At 41.5% G+C, this 17,226-nt stretch overlaps 2 protein-coding genes across 2 annotated transcripts; both read left to right on the forward strand.

The window, feature by feature from the left end:
- Nucleotides 1–6,921: 6,921 nt before the first annotated feature.
- On the forward strand, nucleotides 6,922–12,750 carry LOC129856763 (mucin-2-like). Its single transcript, XM_055924484.1, has 2 exons — nucleotides 6,922–9,576; nucleotides 12,744–12,750. Exons 1-2 carry the CDS (start codon nucleotides 7,052–7,054, stop codon nucleotides 12,748–12,750), a joined length of 2,532 nt encoding a protein of 843 aa, XP_055780459.1. The 5' UTR covers nucleotides 6,922–7,051.
- A 65-nt stretch (nucleotides 12,751–12,815) lies between these two features.
- On the forward strand, nucleotides 12,816–14,837 carry LOC129856908 (uncharacterized). The gene is made up of 2 exons (XM_055924669.1): nucleotides 12,816–13,340; nucleotides 13,528–14,837. Exons 1-2 carry the CDS (start codon nucleotides 12,980–12,982, stop codon nucleotides 13,914–13,916), a joined length of 750 nt encoding a protein of 249 aa, XP_055780644.1. The 5' UTR covers nucleotides 12,816–12,979; the 3' UTR covers nucleotides 13,917–14,837.
- Nucleotides 14,838–17,226: the final 2,389 nt, after the last annotated feature.

The raw sequence follows: 17,226 nt of genomic DNA on the forward strand, positions 1-17,226 counted from the left end.
GAGACATGTAACATGGGAATCATTCTCACATACAGCACCAGTCAAAAGTTTGAACACACCTACTCATTCCAGGGTTTTTCTTTATTTTTTACTATTTTCTACATTGTAGAATAATAGTGAAGACATCCAAGTATGAAATAATACATATGGAATCATGTAATAACCAAAAAAGAGTTAAACAAATTAATATATGTTTTATATTTGAGATTCAAAGTATCCACCCTTTGCCTTGATGACAGCTCTGCACACTCTTTTGCATTCTCTCAACCAGCTTCATGAGGTAGTCACATTGAATGCTTTTCTTTCCTTCTTAATGTGTTTGAGCCAATCAGTTGGGTTGTGACAAGTTAGGGATGGTATACAGAAGATAGCCCTATTTGGTATAAGACCAAGTCCATATTATGGCAAGAACATGAAGGTCAGTCAATGCGGAAAATTTAAAGAACTTTGACAGTGCAGTCGCAAAAACCATCAAGCACTATGATGAAACTGGCTCTCATGAGGACCACCACAGGAAAGAAATACCCAGTGTTCATTAGAGTTACCAGTTTCAGAAAATGCAGCCCAAATAAATTCTTCACAGAGTTCAAGTAACACACATCTCAACATCAACTGTTCAGAGGAGACTGCGTGAATTAGGCTTTAATGGTTGACTTGCTGCAAAGAAACCACTACCAAAGGACACCAATAATAAGAATAGACTTGCTTGGACCAAGAAACATGAGCAATGGACATTAGACTGGTGGAAATCTGTCCTTTGGTCTGGTGAGTCCAAATTTGAGATTTTTGGTTCCAACCGCCTTGTCTTTGTGATACGCAGAGTAGGTGAATGGATGATCTCTGCGTGTGTGATTCCCACCGTGAAGCATGGAGGAGGAGGTGTGAGGGTGTGGAGGTGCTTTGCTGTTGACACTGTCAGTGATTTATTTAGAATTCAAGGCACACTTAACCAGCAACGCTACCACAGCATTCTGTAGCGATACGCCATCCCACCTAGTTTGTCTTTTTCAACAGGACAATGACCCAACACACCTTCAGGCTGTGCAAGGGATATTTGATCAAGAAGGTTGAGATGGTTTGGGATGAGTTGGACCGCAGAGTGAAGGAAAAGCAGCCAACAAGTGCTCAGTATATGTGGGAACTCCTTCCAAACTGTTGGAAAAGAATTCCAGGTGAAGCTGGTTGAGAGAATGCCAAGAGTGTGCAAAGCTTTCATCAAGGCAAACTGTGGCTACTTTGAAGAATCTCAAATATAACATATATTTTGATATGTTTAACACTTTTTTGGTTACATGATTCTATACGTGTTATTTAATAGTTTTGATGTCTTCACTATTATTTTACAATGTAGAAAATTGTAAAAATAAAGAAAAACCCTTGAATGAGTTGTCCAAACTTTTGACTGGTGCTGTACGGGCTCCTAATCTTTTTCATCAAGCAGAGTTAAACTTCCTTGTTCTTTAAAGGGGAACAATAGGTCTGCTTATCACTAGTCATGCCCTTGAGTGAACAATTCTGTCGCTAACTTGATGAATCATTGTGTTTCACGCTCATTTGTCCGACCAGCAAAAGACAGTAACTACAGTATATTGTTACCTGTTTGGGAAGGTATCTTCATACAGTGTAACCTGAATTGCTCAACCTCATTCCTAACACCTTACTAATGACTTGGATTGTCAACTAGCATTCTATTTTGGACCGTTCTGGGACAATTGCTTTTTATCTGTCGGCGAATAGGTCTAGCAATGACTTTTCCATTATCAGTGTATCTCAACAGGTTCACAATGTGATTATGTACATTTTGTCAATTATCATGTGGTTTTTGGTGACACACTTCCGTGTTCTTGACTGACATGTCTTTCTTGCCACCCGTCACAGCCTCGTCATGTGGGATCTATGTATAAGAGTGACAGAGCTAAACCTGATGCACTACCTTGTCAGGGAACATTACAACAAGGGTGAACCTAAACATGTGTTTTCTTTATAAACAAGACCGGTCACATTCTTAGACACCTACTACTAGGGAGTCTTAATAGGTCAGTCAACTAAGTTACAACGAGTGTCAGTTGCCTCCATTTCAGAGGATTTTGTACTAGACTAGAACACAGTTTGTATGTTTTGGTTAGATCTGAACGTTAGTAATGGACAGTTACAACGATTTCAGTTTGACAACCAATTCTGAAGACTACTGAAAAGCTACAGTCATGATGAGGAGCCCTGCACTGTTGGGTCTCCTGTCCGTCTCAGGTATGTATTCTTCAGTGCTTTCAATAACATCAAAGTTATTTGTTGGAGTCATTGTGATAATTTAGGCATCATTGAATAAGGCATTAAAATATAAATCCTTTAGAAAGAGGATGTAAGTGTTGGGAGTAGCTCATACATAAAAGACAATCCTGATCGTCTGTTACGCCATTTTTCAGGATCCTTTCATAGTTCTCTCTGTTCATGAAAAGCAACATGATGTGTATTATACGTTGATATTCTGTGATATTAATAGGATGTGTGTGTGAAATCTATGCATGCAGCAAGGAGATATTATTAACTTGCTCTCTAATGGTTTTTGCTTGTATTTTACAGGACTGTGTTACCTTACTCTCAGTATCTCCCCTCCTCAGTATCACTATGTTAGCCTTCAAATGAATTATAGCCAAGCCCAGACTTACTGTAGAGACATGTACACTGACTTGGCAAACATCTACAACTCAGGGGATCTGGATAGACTTGTACAATTGGTACCGAATTGGACAGCCAGTGTCTGGATAGGACTGGAGTTTGGAGATGAATTTGAGTGGCACTGGTCATTGCCAGATCAGAGAAAGATTGAGTTTTTCAACTGGAGGGCAGCAGAGCCGAAGCAAAACAATACTCAAGATAGCTGTGCTGCAATGGATCCAAACGGACAGTGGTTTGAGGATAACTGCCAAATTAAAAGAGCTTTTGTTTGCTTTGATGGTGAGTAATTCTAAGTCTATTCTACACTGCTCAAAAAAATAAAGGGAACACTTAAACAACACAATGTAACTCCAAGTCAATCACACTTCTGTGAAATCAAACTGTCCACTTAGGAAGCAACACTGATTGACAATAAATTTCACATGCTGTTGTGCAAATGGAATAGACAAAAGGTGGAAATTATAGGCAATTAGCAAGACACCCCCAAAAAAGGAGTGATTCTGCAGGTGGTGACCACAGACCACTTCTCAGTTCCTATGCTTCCTGGCTGATGTTTTGGTCACTTTTGAATGCTGGCGGTGCTCTCACTCTAGTGGTAGCATGAGACGGAGTCTACAACCCACACAAGTGGCTCAGGTAGTGCAGTTCATCCAGGATGACACATCAATGCGAGCTGTGGCAAAAAGGTTTGCTGTGTCTGTCAGCGTAGTGTCCAGAGCATGGAGGCGCTACCAGGAGACAGGCCAGTACATCAGGAGACGTGGAGGAGGCCGTAGGAGGGCAACAACCCAGCAGCAGGACCGCTATCTCCGCCTTTGTGCAAGGAGGTGCACTGCCAGCGCCCTGCAAAATGACCTCCAGCAGGCCACATGTGCCATCCTGGATGAACTGCACTACCTGAGCCACTTGTGTGGGTTGTAGACTCCGTCTCATATTACCACTAGAGTGAGAGCACCGCCAGCATTCAAAAGTGACCAAAACATCAGCCAGGAAGCATAGGAACTGAGAAGTGGTCTGTGGTCACCACCTGCAGAATCACTCCTTTTTCGGGGGTGTCTTGCTAATTGCCTATAATTTCCACCTTTTGTCTATTCCATTTGCACAACAGCATGTGAAATTTATTGTCAATCAGTGTTGCTTCCTAAGTGGACAGTTGGATTTCACAGAAGTGTGATTGACTTGGAGTTACATTGTGTTGTTTAAGTGTTCCCTTTATTTTTTTGAGCAGCGTATTTATAGCAATATCAACCCCATATCAGATACAAACCAAGGCCGATTTTAGGATGATATGTCTGGATGGGCAGTCAGACATTTTTTGCCTGTTTTAAAGCTTGCTTACTGAAATTTCAACCGTTAAACATGACTTGGGTATAATCAATTGGGTGATTGCGTGAGCATAATGATATTTTGTGTGGGCAATGTTCAAACCTGCACCCCGCTATATCTCCAATGTTCCATGCAAATGTTATGTGTATTTTCTATCCTCTGACAGGGAAAAACGCTAGTAACAGTCACATCTTCATTGATGACAGCAAGACTTGGAGAGAGGCTCAAGACCACTGCCGGGGTACGTACACAGACCTGGCCAGCATACGGTCCAGAGAGGAAAACCATCACGTCCAGAACATGTCACTGTCCCAGAGCATGTGGATTGGTCTCTTTAAAGACCCATGGAAGTGGTCAGATGGGAGCAACTCCTCATACCGCTTCTGGAAGACCAATCAGCCTAACAACTTCAGAGGGGACCAGAACTGTACTTCTGTTATACTCAACGATAAGAAGTGGAATGACCAGTGGTGCAACATCAGTTGGTGGTTTGTCTGCCATGGTGGTGAGTTTGGTACATTTTTGTTAGGTGGGATTCAAATTTTGACCTGTAGCAACTTTTAAGAAAACAAATAGAAACAGAGAAAACAATTAAGATACCAAATCAAATCAAATCAAATTGTATTGGTCACATGCAGACGTTATTGCAGGTGTAGCGAAATGCTTGTGTTTCTAGCTCCAACAGTGCAGTAATATCTAACAATGCATAACAATACACACAATACACACAAACTTAAAAGTAAAATAATGGAATTAAGGAATATAGAAATATTAGGATGAGCCATGTCAGAGTGGCATAGACTAAAATCCAGTAGAATAGAATACAGTATATACATATGAGATGAGTAAAGCAGTATGTAAACATGATTTAATGTGTTTGTTATGAATGAAATACATTTGACCCTTGTTTCTAATTTATTTGTATATATTCCTTACAGAAATGAAGCGACCAACTACCCAGATGCCACCTACAACCACACATACTGTGCCACAAACAACTGCTCCCACAGCTACTGTGCTTGCCACTGCTGAACAGTCAACTCCAGATGAAGTAACACCTAAGCTAACAACTACCCATTTTGTGCAGATCCAGCATATTATTTCATATCTTTTACCAACCTCTGACCAAGCAACTACTGTAGGCTTACCTGTTCAAAACACTCCATCTACACCAGTACCAACTACATTCACTACCACAAAGCAAGTTTCAACTGAACAGTTAACTACTGAACACCTAACCTCTGACCCAGCGACTACTGTCCCTGTTCAAAAACCAACTACATCCAATACCACAGTGTATGTTTCTACTGAACAGTTTACTACTAAACAAGTAACTACAGAACATGAAACTACTGTACCTGTTCAAAGCATTATCTCATCGTCAGCACCAACTACCACAGAACATGCTTCAACTGAAATGTTAACTACTGGATACTCAACTAGAGAGAAAGTGACTACTGATTACTTAACTACAAGTGCTTCTACTGTCCCTGTCCAAAACAGTCCATCAACACCAGTACCAACTACATTCAATACCACAGAACATGTTTCAACTGAACAGTTAACTACTGAACACCTAGCCTCTGACCCACTGACTACTGTACTTGTTCAAAACAGTCCCTCATCGTCTGTACCAGAAATATTCACTACCACAAAGCAAGTTTCAACTGAACAGTTAACTACTGAACACCTAACCTCTGACCCACTGACTACTGTACCTGTTCAAAACAGTCCCTCATCGTCTGTACCAGATACATTCACTACCACAAAGCAAGTTTCTACTGAACAGTTTACTACTAAACAAGTAACTACAGAACATGAAACTACTGTACCTGTTCAAAGCATTATCTCATCGTCAGCACCAACTACCAAAGAATATGCTTCAACTGAAATGTTAACTACTGGATACTCAACTAGAGAGAAAGTGACTACTGATTACTTAACTACAAGTGCTTCTACTGTCCCTGTCCAAAACAGTCCATCAACACCAGTACCAACTACATTCAATACCACAGAACATGTTTCAACTGAACAGTTAACTACTGAACACCTAGCCTCTGACCCACTGACTACTGTACTTGTTCAAAACAGTCCCTCATCGTCTGTACCAGAAATATTCACTACCACAAAGCAAGTTTCAACTGAACAGTTAACTACTGAACACCTAACCTCTGACCCACTGACTACTGTACCTGTTCAAAACAGTCCCTCATCGTCTGTACCAGATACATTCACTACCACAAAGCAAGTTTCTACTGAACAGTTAACTACTGAACACCTAACCTCTGACCCAGCGACTACTGTACCTGTTCAAAACAGTCCCTCATCGTCTGTACCAGATATATTCACTACCACAAAGCAAGTTTCAACTGAACAGTTAACTACTGAACACCTAACCACTGACCCAGCGACTACTGTACCTGTTCAAAAACCAACTACATCCAATACCACAAAGCAAGTTTCTACTGAACAGTTTACTACTAAACAAGTAACTACAGAACATGAAACTACTGTACCTGTTCAAAGCATTATCTCATCGTCAGCACCAACTACCACAGAACATGCTTCAACTGAAATGTTAACTACTGGATACTCAACTAGAGAGAAAGTGACTACTGATTACTTAACTACAAGTGCTTCTACTGTCCCTGTCCAAAACAGTACCTCAACACCAGTACCAACTACATTCAATACCACAGAACATGCTTCACCTGAACTGTTAACTACTGAACACCTAACCTCTGACCCACTGACTACTGTACCTGTTCAAAACAGTCCCTCATCGTCTGTACCAGATACATTCACTACCACAAAGCAAGTTTCAACTGAACAGTTAACTACTGAACACCTAACCTCTGACCCAGCGACTACTGTACCTGTTCAAAACAGTCCATCATCGTCTGTACCAGATACATTCACTACCACAAAGCAAGTTTCTACTGAACAGTTAACTACTAAACAAGTAACTACAGAACATGAAACTACTGTACCTGTTCAAAGCATTATCTCATCGTCAGCACCAACTACCACAGAACATGCTTCAACTGAAATGTTAACTACTGGATACTCAACTAGAGAGAAAGTGACTACTGATTACTTAACTACAAGTGCTTCTACTGTCCCTGTTCAAAACAGTCCCTCAACACCAGTACCAACTACATTCAATACCACAGAACATGTTTCAACTGAACAGTTAACTACTGAACACCTAACCTCTGACCCAGCGACTACTGTCCCTGTCCAAAACAGTCCCTCATCGTCTGTACCAGATACATTCACTACCACAAAGCAAGTTTCAACTGAACAGTTAACTACTGAACACCTAACCTCTGACCCAGCGACTACTGTACCTGTTCAAAACAGTCCCTCATCGTCTGTACCAGATATATTCACTACCACAAAGCAAGTTTCAACTGAACAGTTAACTACTGAACACCTAACCTCTGACCCAGCGACTACTGTACCTGTTCAAAACAGTCCATCATCGTCTGTACCAGATATATTCACTACCACAAAGCAAGTTTCAACTGAACAGTTAACTACTGAACACCTAACCTCTGACCCAGCGACTACTGTACCTGTTCAAAACAGTCCCTCATCGTCTGTACCAGATACATTCACTAGCACAAAGCAAGTTTCAACTGAACAGTTAACTACTGAACACCTAACCTCTGACCCAGCGACTACTGTACCTGTTCAAAAACCAACTACATCCAATACCACAAAGCAAGTTTCAACTGAACAGTTAACTACTGAACACCTAACCTCTGACCCACTGACTACTGTACCTGTTCAAAACAGTCCCTCATCGTCTGTACCAGATACATTCACTACCACAAAGCAAGTTTCTACTGAACAGTTAACTACTAAACAAGTAACTACAGAACATGAAACTACTGTACCTGTTCAAAGCATTATCTCATCGTCAGCACCAACTACCACAGAACATGCTTCAACTGAAATGTTAACTACTGGATACTCAACTAGAGAGAAAGTGACTACTGATTACTTAACTACAAGTGCTTCTACTGTCCCTGTTCAAAACAGTCCCTCAACACCAGTACCAACTACATTAATTTCCACAGAACATGCTTCAACTGAACAGTTAACTACTGAACACCTAACCTCTGACCCACTGACTACTGTACTTGTTCAAAACAGTCCCTCATCGTCTGTACCAGAAATATTCACTACCACAAAGCAAGTTTCAACTGAACAGTTAACTACTGAACACCTAACCTCTGACCCACTGACTACTGTACCTGTTCAAAACAGTCCCTCATCGTCTGTACCAGATACATTCACTACCACAAAGCAAGTTTCTACTGAACAGTTAACTACTAAACAAGTAACTACAGAACATGAAACTACTGTACCTGTTCAAAGCATTATCTCATCGTCAGCACCAACTACCAAAGAATATGCTTCAACTGAAATGTTAACTACTGGATACTCAACTAGAGAGAAAGTGACTACTGATTACTTAACTACAAGTGCTTCTACTGTCCCTGTCCAAAACAGTACCTCATCACCAGTACCAACTACATTCAATACCACAGAACATGTTTCAACTGAACAGTTAACTACTGAACACCTAACCTCTGACCCACTGACTACTGTACCTGTTCAAAACAGTCCCTCATCGTCTGTACCAGATATATTCACTACCACAAAGCAAGTTTCAACTGAACAGTTAACTACTGAACACCTAACCACTGACCCAGCGACTACTGTACCTGTTCAAAAACCAACTACATCCAATACCACAAAGCAAGTTTCTACTGAACAGTTTACTACTAAACAAGTAACTACAGAACATGAAACTACTGTACCTGTTCAAAGCATTATCTCATCGTCAGCACCAACTACCACAGAACATGCTTCAACTGAAATGTTAACTACTGGATACTCAACTAGAGAGAAAGTGACTACTGATTACTTAACTACAAGTGCTTCTACTGTCCCTGTCCAAAACAGTACCTCAACACCAGTACCAACTACATTCAATACCACAGAACATGCTTCACCTGAACTGTTAACTACTGAACACCTAACCTCTGACCCACTGACTACTGTACCTGTTCAAAACAGTCCCTCATCGTCTGTACCAGATACATTCACTACCACAAAGCAAGTTTCAACTGAACAGTTAACTACTGAACACCTAACCTCTGACCCACTGACTACTGTACCTGTTCAAAACAGTCCATCATCGTCTGTACCAGATACATTCACTACCACAAAGCAAGTTTCTACTGAACAGTTAACTACTAAACAAGTAACTACAGAACATGAAACTACTGTACCTGTTCAAAGCATTATCTCATCGTCAGCACCAACTACCACAGAACATGCTTCAACTGAAATGTTAACTACTGGATACTCAACTAGAGAGAAAGTGACTACTGATTACTTAACTACAAGTGCTTCTACTGTCCCTGTCCAAAACAGTCCCTCATCGTCTGTACCAGATACATTCACTACCACAAAGCAAGTTTCAACTGAACAGTTAACTACTGAACACCTAACCTCTGACCCAGCGACTACTGTACCTGTTCAAAACAGTCCCTCATCGTCTGTACCAGATATATTCACTACCACAAAGCAAGTTTCAACTGAACTGTTAACTACTAAACACCTAACCTCTGACCCACTGACTACTGTACCTGTTCAAAACAGTCCCTCATCGTCTGTACCAGATATATTCACTACCACAAAGCAAGTTTCAACTGAACAGTTAACTACTGAACACCTAACCTCTGACCCAGCGACTACTGTACCTGTTCAAAACAGTCCCTCATCGTCTGTACCAGATACATTCACTACCACAAAGCAAGTTTCAACTGAACAGTTAACTACTGAACACCTAACCTCTGACCCAGCGACTACTGTACCTGTTCAAAACAGTCCATCATCGTCTGTACCAGATACATTCACTACCACAAAGCAAGTTTCTACTGAACAGTTAACTACTAAACAAGTAACTACAGAACATGAAACTACTGTACCTGTTCAAAGCATTATCTCATCGTCAGCACCAACTACCACAGAACATGCTTCAACTGAAATGTTAACTACTGGATACTCAACTAGAGAGAAAGTGACTACTGATTACTTAACTACAAGTGCTTCTACTGTCCCTGTCCAAAACAGTCCCTCATCGTCTGTATCAGATACATTCACTACCACAAAGCAAGTTTCAACTGAACAGTTAACTACTGAACACCTAACCTCTGACCCACTGACTACTGTACCTGTTCAAAACAGTCCCTCATCGTCTGTACCAGATATATTCACTACCACAAAGCAAGTTTCAACTGAACAATTAACTACTGAACACCTAACCTCTGACCCACTGACTACTGTACCTGTTCAAAACAGTCCCTCATCGTCTGTACCAGATATATTCACTACCACAAAGCAAGTTTCAACTGAACAGTTAACTACTGAACACCTAACCTCTGACCCAGCGACTACTGTACCTGTTCAAAACAGTCCCTCATCGTCTGTACCAGATACATTCACCACCACAAAGCATGTTTCAACTGAACAGTTAACTACTGAACACCTAACCTCTGACCCAGCGACTACTGTACCTGTTCAAAAACCAACTACATCCAATACCACAGAACATGCTTCACCTGAACAGTTAACTACTGAACACCTAACCTCTGACCCACTGACTACTGTACCTGTTCAAAACAGTCCCTCATCGTCTGTACCAGATATATTCACTACCACAAAGCAAGTTTCAACTGAACAGTTAACTACTGAACACCTAACCTCTGACCCAGCGACTACTGTACCTGTTCAAAACAGTCCATCATCGTCTGTACCAGATATATTCACTACCACAAAGCAAGTTTCAACTGAACAGTTAACTACTGAACACCTAACCTCTGACCCACTGACTACTGTACCTGTTCAAAACAGTCCCTCATCGTCTGTACCAGATATATTCACTACCACAAAGCAAGTTTCAACTGAACAATTAACTACTGAACACCTAACCTCTGACCCACTGACTACTGTACCTGTTCAAAACAGTCCCTCATCGTCTGTACCAGATATATTCACTACCACAAAGCAAGTTTCAACTGAACAGTTAACTACTGAACACCTAACCTCTGACCCAGCGACTACTGTACCTGTTCAAAACAGTCCCTCATCGTCTGTACCAGATACATTCACCACCACAAAGCATGTTTCAACTGAACAGTTAACTACTGAACACCTAACCTCTGACCCAGCGACTACTGTACCTGTTCAAAACAGTCCCTCATCGTCTGTACCAGATATATTCACTACCACAAAGCAAGTTTCAACTGAACAGTTAACTACTGAACACCTAACCTCTGACCCAGCGACTACTGTACCTGTTCAAAACAGTCCATCATCGTCTGTACCAGATATATTCACTACCACAAAGCAAGTTTCAACTGAACAGTTAACTACTGAACACCTAACCTCTGACCCAGCGACTACTGTACCTGTTCAAAACAGTCCATCATCGTCTGTACCAGATACATTCACTAGCACAAAGCAAGTTTCAACTGAACAGTTAACTACTGAACACCTAACCTCTGACCCAGCGACTACTGTACCTGTTCAAAAACCAACTACATCCAATACCACAAAGCAAGTTTCTACTGAACAGTTTACTACTAAACAAGTAACTACAGAACATGAAACTACTGTACCTGTTCAAAGCATTATCTCATCGTCAGCACCAACTACCACAGAACATGCTTCAACTGAAATGTTAACTACTGGATACTCAACTAGAGAGAAAGTGACTACTGATTACTTAACTACAAGTGCTTCTACTGTCCCTGTTCAAAACAGTCCCTCAACACCAGTACCAACTACATTCAATACCACAGAACATGCTTCACCTGAACTGTTAACTACTGAACACCTAACCTCTGACCCACTGACTACTGTACCTTTTCAAAACAGTCCCTTATCGTCTGTACCAGATACATTCACTACCACAAAGCAAGTTTCAACTGAACAGTTAACTACTGAACACGTAACCTCTGACCCAGCGACTACTGTCCCTATCCAAAACAGTCCCTCAACACCAGTACCAACTACATTCAATACCACAGAACATGTTTCAACTGAACAGTTAACTACTGAACACCTAACCTCTGACCCACTGACTACTGTACCTGTTCAAAAACCAACTACATCCAATACCACAGTGCATGTTTCTACTGAACAGTTAACTACTGAACACCTAACCTCTGACCCACTGACTACTGTCCCTGTTCAAAAACCAACTACATCCAATACCACAGTGCATGTTTCAACTGAACAGTTAACTACTGAACACCTAACCTCTGACCCAGCGACTACTGTACCTGTTCAAAAACCAACTACATCCAATACCACAGTGTATGTTTCTACTAGACAGCTGTCTACCAGACTCCTAACCTCTGACCCACTGACTACTGTACCTGTTCAAAACAGTCCCTCAACACCAGTACCAAATACGTTCAATACCACAGTGCAAGTTTCAACTGAACAGTTAACTACTGAACACCTAACCTCTGACCCACTGACTACTGTACCTGTTCAAAACAGTCCCTCATCGTCTGTACCAGATATATTCACTACCACAAAGCAAGTTTCAACTGAACAGTTAACTACTGAACACCTAACCTCTGACCCAGCGACTACTGCACCTGTTCAAAACAGTCCCTCAGCGTCTATACCTACTCTATTAATTTCCACAGAACATGATTCAACTGAACAGTTAACTACTGAACATCTAACCTCTGACCCAGCGACTACTGTCCCTGTTCAAAACAGTCCCTCAGCGTCTATACCTACTCTATTAATTTCCACAGAACATGATTCAACTGAACAGTTAACTACTAAACACCTAAATACAGAAAGAGCACCTACTGTACATTTTCAAAGCATTATCTCATCGTCAGCACCAACTACCACAGAACATGCTTCAACTGAAATGTTAACTACTGAACACTCAACTACAGAGAAAGTGACTACTGATTACTTAACTACAAGTGCTTCTACTGCTAATGTCCAAAACATTTCCTTAATGTTTTCACCGACTACATTCAATACCACAGTGCATGTTTCAACTGAGGAGGCGACTACTAAACACCTTACTACTGAGAATGTAACACATCAATCAACAACTGAGCCTGCAGACACAGAAATGCAACACAGCATTACACAAGCGACTACTGAACATACTTCTGCCCTACATATAACCACAGTGGTTGAGACTGCTCCATACAGTACTGCAGAGCCTGTCAGTATCTCCACTGTTATGCCAAATGAAAACAGTCAAGGTGTAAGTCCAGGTAACTTTCATCATTATATCACAATTTTTGACATGTTGAAAGCCTAACCGTCTCTTTTTTGTTTGGCAGTGGTTTTATGTTGTTTCAAAGATGTTATATTACAGAGCAGAGGTCTAAATGCATACAAATCTACATTTTGTTGAATGGGCTCCATGTTATCTATCTTTACTATCTTTATTTCTCTCAGACAACCTGATATTGATCCGTGAGCACATGACGTGGAACGAGGCCCTGAGCTACTGCAGAGAGCACCACGTTGACCTGGTCTCCATCACTACAGAGCTGCTTCAGTACTGGGTGACAGAGAGGGCTGCCAACGCCACCTCATCCCACGTCTGGGTCGGCCTGCGCTTCACCTGTGCATTCCACTTCTGGTTCTGGATCAGGTCTGATGCAGGCTGCTACCAGAACTGGGCCCCCGGGCACGGCTCAGACAGCCAGCAGGACTGTGGGATTGCAGGGGCTGTAGAGACCACCGGGAGGCAGCAATGGGTTAGTCTGGAGGAGAACCAGAGGCTCAACTTCATCTGCTACAAATGTTCTGGGGACAGTGGTGAGGAGTTGATACATCCCTGATTCGGCCGACTTTTGTATTATGTATGTTTCTTGTGCAACGTGAAAAATGTACACTACCGTTCAAAAGTTTGGGGTCACTTAGAAATGTCCTTGTTTTTGAAAGAAAGCACATTTTTGTCCATTAAAATAACATCAAGTTGATCAGAAATATAGTGTAGACATTGTTAATGTTGTAAATGACTATTGTAGCTGGAAACAGAAGATTTTTTATGGAATATCTACATAGGCGTACAGAGGCCCATTATCAACAACCATCACTCCTGTGTTCCAATGGCACGTTGTGTTAGCTAAGAGGCGACTCTGGGATGCCGGCCTTCTAGGCAGAGTTCCTCTCTCCAGTGTCTGTGTTCTTTTGCACATTTAAATTTGTTATTTTTATTGGCCAGTCTGAGATATGGCTTTTTCTTTGCAATTCTGCCTAGAAGGCCAGTATCCCAGAGTCACCTCTTCACTGTTGACGTTGAGACTGGTGTTTTGCGTGTACTATTTAATGAAGCTGCCAGTTAAGGGCTTGTGAGGCGTCTGTTTCTCAAACTAGACACTCTAATGTACTTGTCCTCTTGCTCAGTTGTGCACCGGGGCCTCCCACTCCTCTTTTTATTCTGGTTAGAGCCAGTTTGCGCTGTTCTGTGAAGGGAGTACACAGCATTGTATGAGATCTTCAGTTTCTTGGCAATTTCTCACCTGAATAGCCTTAATTTCTCAGAACAAGAATAGACTGATGAGATTCAGAAGAAAGTTCTTTGTTTCTGTAATCGAACCCACAAATACTGATGCCCCAGATACTCAACTAGTCTAAAGAAGGCCAGTTTTATTGCTTCTTTAATCAGAACAACCGTTTTCAGCTGTGCTAACATAATTGCAAAATTTAAATTTGCCTTTTAAAATTATAGACTTGGATTAGCGAACACAACGTGCCATTGGAACACAGGAGTGATGGTTGCTGATAATGGGGCTCTGTACGCCTTTGTAGATATTCCACAAAAAATCAGCCGTTTCCAGCTTTTCTTTCAAAAACAAGAACATTTCTAAGTGACCTCAAACTTTTGAGCGGTAGTGTAAGAATGTAAAAAAATGTCATGTCATGGCAGCCTAAGCATTTGTTATGTGATTTTGATTGATTACCATGGGACACCATGATAAACCACATTGTAAATGTAAATCCGGGACACGTAAATTAAAATATGTTACGTTTGTTATGGTTACTTAAGACAGAAGATGACTTAAGGCAAAAACAAAAGTAGGGTGGATAGGTGGGTGTATAACACAAACGTCTAGCAACTCCTAGCTTAGCATTAGCCACCTAGCCAACGTCGTTACATATTGTATGAATTGCAATTCGTTACATGTTTTACGAATTGCCATTCGTAACACGTGAAAAACCCAGTTGCGTTGCAGTTCTTGACACACTAAAACTGGCTCTATCAGAAGGATCCATCTCCAGCAGCCTGTATATACCATGACAACTCTATCAGAAGGATCCATCTCCAGCAGCCTGTATGTACCATGACAACTCTATCAGAAGGATCCATCTCCAGCAGCCTGTATGTACCATGACAACTCTATCAGAAGGATCCATCTCCAGCAGCCTGTATATACCATGACAACTCTATCAGAAGGATCCATCTCCAGCAGCCTGTATATACCATGACAACTCTATAAGAAGGATCCATCTCCAGCAGCCTGTATGTACCATGACAACTCTATCAGAAGGATCCATCTCCAGCAGCCTGTATATACCATGACAACTCTAGCAGAAGGATCCATCTCCAGCAGCCTGTATATACCATGACAACTCTATCAGAAGGATCCATCTCCAGCAGCCTGTATATACCATGACAACTCTATCAGAAGGATCCATCTTCAGCAGCCTGTATATACCATGACAACTCTATCAGAAGGATCCATCTCTAGCAGCCTGTATGTACCATGACAACTCTATCAGAAGGATCCATCTCCAGCAGCCTGTATATACCATGACAACTCTATCAGAAGGATCCATCTCCAGCAGCCTGTATATACCATGACAACTCTATCAGAAGGATCCATCTCCAGCAGCCTGTATATACCATGACAACTCTATCAGAAGGATCCATCTCCAGCAGCCTGTATGTACCATGACAACTCTATCAGAAGGATCCATCTCCAGCAGCCTGTATATACCATGACAACTCTATCAGAAGGATCCATCTCCAGCAGCCTGTATATACCATGACAACTCTATCAGAAGGATCCATCTCCAGCAGCCTGTATATACCATGACAGCTCTATCAGAAGGATCCATCTCCAGCAGCCTGTATGTACCATGACAACTCTATCAGAAGGATCCATCTCCAGCAGCCTGTATATACCATGACAACTCTATCAGAAGGATCCATCTCCAGCAGCCTGTATATACCATGACAACTCTATCAGAAGGATCCATCTCCAGCAGCCTGTATATACCATGACAGTTCTATCAGAAGGATCCATCTCCAGCAGCCTGTATGTACCATGACAACTCTATCAGAAGGATCCATCTCCAGCAGCCTGTATGTACCATGACAACTCTATCAGAAGGATCCATCTCCAGCAGCCTGTATATACCATGACAACTCTATCAGAAGGATCCATCTCCAGCAGCCTGTATATACCATGACAACTATCAGAAGGATCCATCTCCAGCAGCCTGTATATACCATGACAACTCTATCAGAAGGATCCATCTCCAGCAGCCTGTATGTACCATGACAACTCTATCAGAAGGATCCATTTCCAGCAGCCTGTATATACCATGACAACTCTATCAGAAGGATCCATCTTCAGCAGCCTGTATATACCATGACAACTCTATCAGAAGGATCCATCTCCAGCAGCCTGTATATACCATGACAACTCTATCAGAAGGATCCATCTCCAGCAGCCTGTATATACCATGACAACTCTATCAGATGATGCTGATTTCACCAACTCTATTTATGTTTCAACTGAATCTTGTTTTTGTTCAGGCGATTTGATTGTATGTTTTAGTGTGTTATTGTTGAGTTCTTGCTTGGCAGTCCATTTTAGGAATAAGAGTTTGCATGACATGCTTGCTGCTGCACTGTCTGCCACAAATACTACATTGACACAGCAGTAGATTGTATATTAAACAAATGCTTAATTGACACAGCAGTAGATTGTATATTAAACAACTGCTACATTGACACAGCAGTAGACTGTATATTAAACAACTGCTACATTGACACAGCAGTAGACTGTATATTTGTCACGCCCTGACCTTAGAGAGCTTTTTATGTCTCTATTTTGGGTTTGGTCAGGGTGTGATTTG

The sequence above is a fragment of the Salvelinus fontinalis genome, chromosome 6 (assembly GCF_029448725.1).
Source record: "Salvelinus fontinalis isolate EN_2023a chromosome 6, ASM2944872v1, whole genome shotgun sequence".
In the NCBI taxonomy this organism is placed as follows: domain Eukaryota; kingdom Metazoa; phylum Chordata; class Actinopteri; order Salmoniformes; family Salmonidae; genus Salvelinus; species Salvelinus fontinalis.